The 2,500-nt window shown below is 39.6% G+C and overlaps 1 protein-coding gene and 1 long non-coding RNA gene across 3 annotated transcripts in view; one reads left to right on the forward strand and one right to left on the reverse strand.

Annotated features, from left to right (window-relative positions):
• The window catches only part of LOC137983869 (uncharacterized), a 498,488-nt gene that overhangs the window by 148,867 nt on the left and 347,121 nt on the right, over positions 1–2,500 (reverse strand). The window lies entirely within an intron of this gene.
• The window catches only part of LOC137983858 (dedicator of cytokinesis protein 9-like), a 265,413-nt gene that overhangs the window by 30,283 nt on the left and 232,630 nt on the right, over positions 1–2,500 (forward strand). The window contains exons 14-15 of the mRNA XM_068831030.1: positions 1,665–1,751; positions 2,194–2,280. Of these exons, the coding sequence (XP_068687131.1) occupies positions 1,665–1,751; positions 2,194–2,280 (174 nt within the window). The remainder of the gene's footprint in view (positions 1–1,664; positions 1,752–2,193; positions 2,281–2,500) is intronic.

Raw genomic sequence — 2,500 nt, forward strand, 5'->3', positions numbered from 1 at the left:
CTTTGGTAGCTGAATACCGTGAACACCCGGCCGCCGCCATGTTTGTTTTTTTGTCCCTAGTACCAGGAACTTCCGAACGAAGGCAGTTTACATGGTGCTAAGATCTTCCTAGCGCTAGGATCATCCCTCCTCTCAGATAGGATGATCCTAGCGGTAGGATGATCCTAGCACTGGGGCCAAATACAACCCTTCACATGTAAACTGAAAGCTGAAAACATACCGCGCTCGGATGATCCTAGTGCTAGGATGATCCCAGCGCTAGGATCATCCTCTTTCCATGTAAACGGGCCCTAATTTGCGTTCAGAAAACTATTTTAATGAAAATTCTCGTCTTATGTGTAATAAACAGTTCACGACATAGAAAGTGCTTTGTACGGGGTTTTATTCACGAGTTGTTTGTGTCAAAAACCCTCACTCGCTCCTTCCTCGCTCGTTCGGGTTTTTGACACAAACAACTCGTGAATAAAACCCCGTACGTCGTGCTTTCTATGACGTAAACTATATATATCGCGCTGAAAATAATGCTTTATGCCTTCGTTAGGCTGTTTATGTTAACGTTCTTTTACATTGTAAATAGTCAGTGTTTTTCAATAAGAATACCCTAGAACCCAAAGGGTAGTACCACTGCTTTGGTCGGAGGTACACTTTCCCTGGTTTTTTCCACCCGCTGGTTTTTAGCGGTTTACATTTCCCACCCTGATGTATTGCTCTTCTCTTTATAATAGGGTTGATGTATATATAGTTTACGTCATAGAAAGTGCGGCGACACAAACAACGAGTGAATAAAAGCCCGTACAAAGCACTTTCTATGTCGTGAACTGTTTATTACACATAAGGCGAGAATTTTCATTAAAATAGTTTTCTGAACGCAAATTAGAAACAAAAACTCACCAACAATAGAACCAAATGGAAATTTAATTTAATTCAATAACAAAGTACGAGATGCACGAGATGCACGAGCGATTGGCATGGAAACGCCTTTACGCTATCGTTGATTGTTTATACTTGCACATGTGAAATAGCTGTACGCCATTCTGATTGGCTGTATAAGCCTTTTCCTCATGTGAAAATAAAGCGTATAGATTTGTACAAATGAACTGGACTTGTGCACGCGGCGAATGTTGACTGTAAATGACAAAGCCAATAGCACATTTGCATGATGACGCCATTTGACTGCAAGTACCAGAATCCTTTAGTTTTTGCTTGTCTCATGCTAATTGGAGCTATTGTTATGTTTACCCCACTGGGAATACAAAATTTAAATAAGAAAAGAAAAACAAACTGAATTGTGGTAGTTGTAGTCAAATGACGCTATCGTGAAAGTTGCCTATTAACATCAAACTACAAACCTAAATCCCACAAACCACTGCGCACCTAACACGGCTCAGCAGGCCTCTGATATGTACAAAATAGCAAGTTACTCTAATTTACAATTATCACAAATTACAATTATGGCCTTTGTAAAACAGGCACTAAAAGATTATTAGATAATGTACACATTTCATTACGGCAAAGGAGTGCACGACAAAGAAACAAGATGCATCTCGAATGACGTGTGTAATCTTTTACTTCTGGTTGCATTAAGCTGTGGGGCGGGACTGTTTCCTGAGGTTGTTTGCTTTTTCATTTATTGCAAAAAATAACATTTTATCCATTTTCTCTAGACCACTGGCCCTGAATTAAAATGGGTTGACAGAGAAAAGCCCTTATTCAAAGTCTGCACCAAGCTTGTTTCCACGGTCAACACAGAGGTTAGTTTTGAATTTGCATATCGTACATCTGTTTTTAATTGTATTTATGCTCTTTCTTGTCTTACTTTGTACATTATGCAGTTTAAAACACCCTAAGGGTTTCTTAAATTTACCAAACTTAAGAATGTCTGATCGAAAAACTTGGTAACGGTAATCATGCAAGATTTGCTTGAGACTGACTGAGTTTCATACTCTTAAAATTCAGTTTCTTACGGTATACGCTGTGACGCTAATTTAGTTACAGAGTATCTAGAGCAGACACTATTTCCCAAATACTGAAGCCAATATCCCAACTGTTTCAAACTGGCTGTTCCTTTCCTCTGTCTTGCGAGTGTCCAAATTTGTAGATACATACACTCGACCAAGATCTCGCCATCTCATTGACGGCTACAAAGAACATGACGCTTCCACGATTACCAAGCCTTTCTTAATTTGTTTGTAGGATCCTGAAGTCGACAACTTTTTCCGACATTGCCAAAAATACGATGGTTCTCAATCCACGGATATAGAAATGGTGAAATTGTTGAAGGTACAGTATGTTAGCAGAGGAGACACGTGTGTGGCGCTTGTCTGACTGCCGGAGCAGACACGATTTGAAGCCGGCCTACATCAAGTAAACGGAAAATAGGTTAAAGTAAAGACAAAAAAAAAAGCTTGCAAACGTGTTATTTTTTTTTAAATTAAGACCGATTGGATGCACGTTTGTTGCTTACCTCAAACGGCTTGCACTCTCCTCACTGCACTCTGCT

This window comes from Montipora foliosa, chromosome 13, assembly GCF_036669935.1.
Source record: "Montipora foliosa isolate CH-2021 chromosome 13, ASM3666993v2, whole genome shotgun sequence".
NCBI classification, from domain to species: domain Eukaryota; kingdom Metazoa; phylum Cnidaria; class Anthozoa; order Scleractinia; family Acroporidae; genus Montipora; species Montipora foliosa.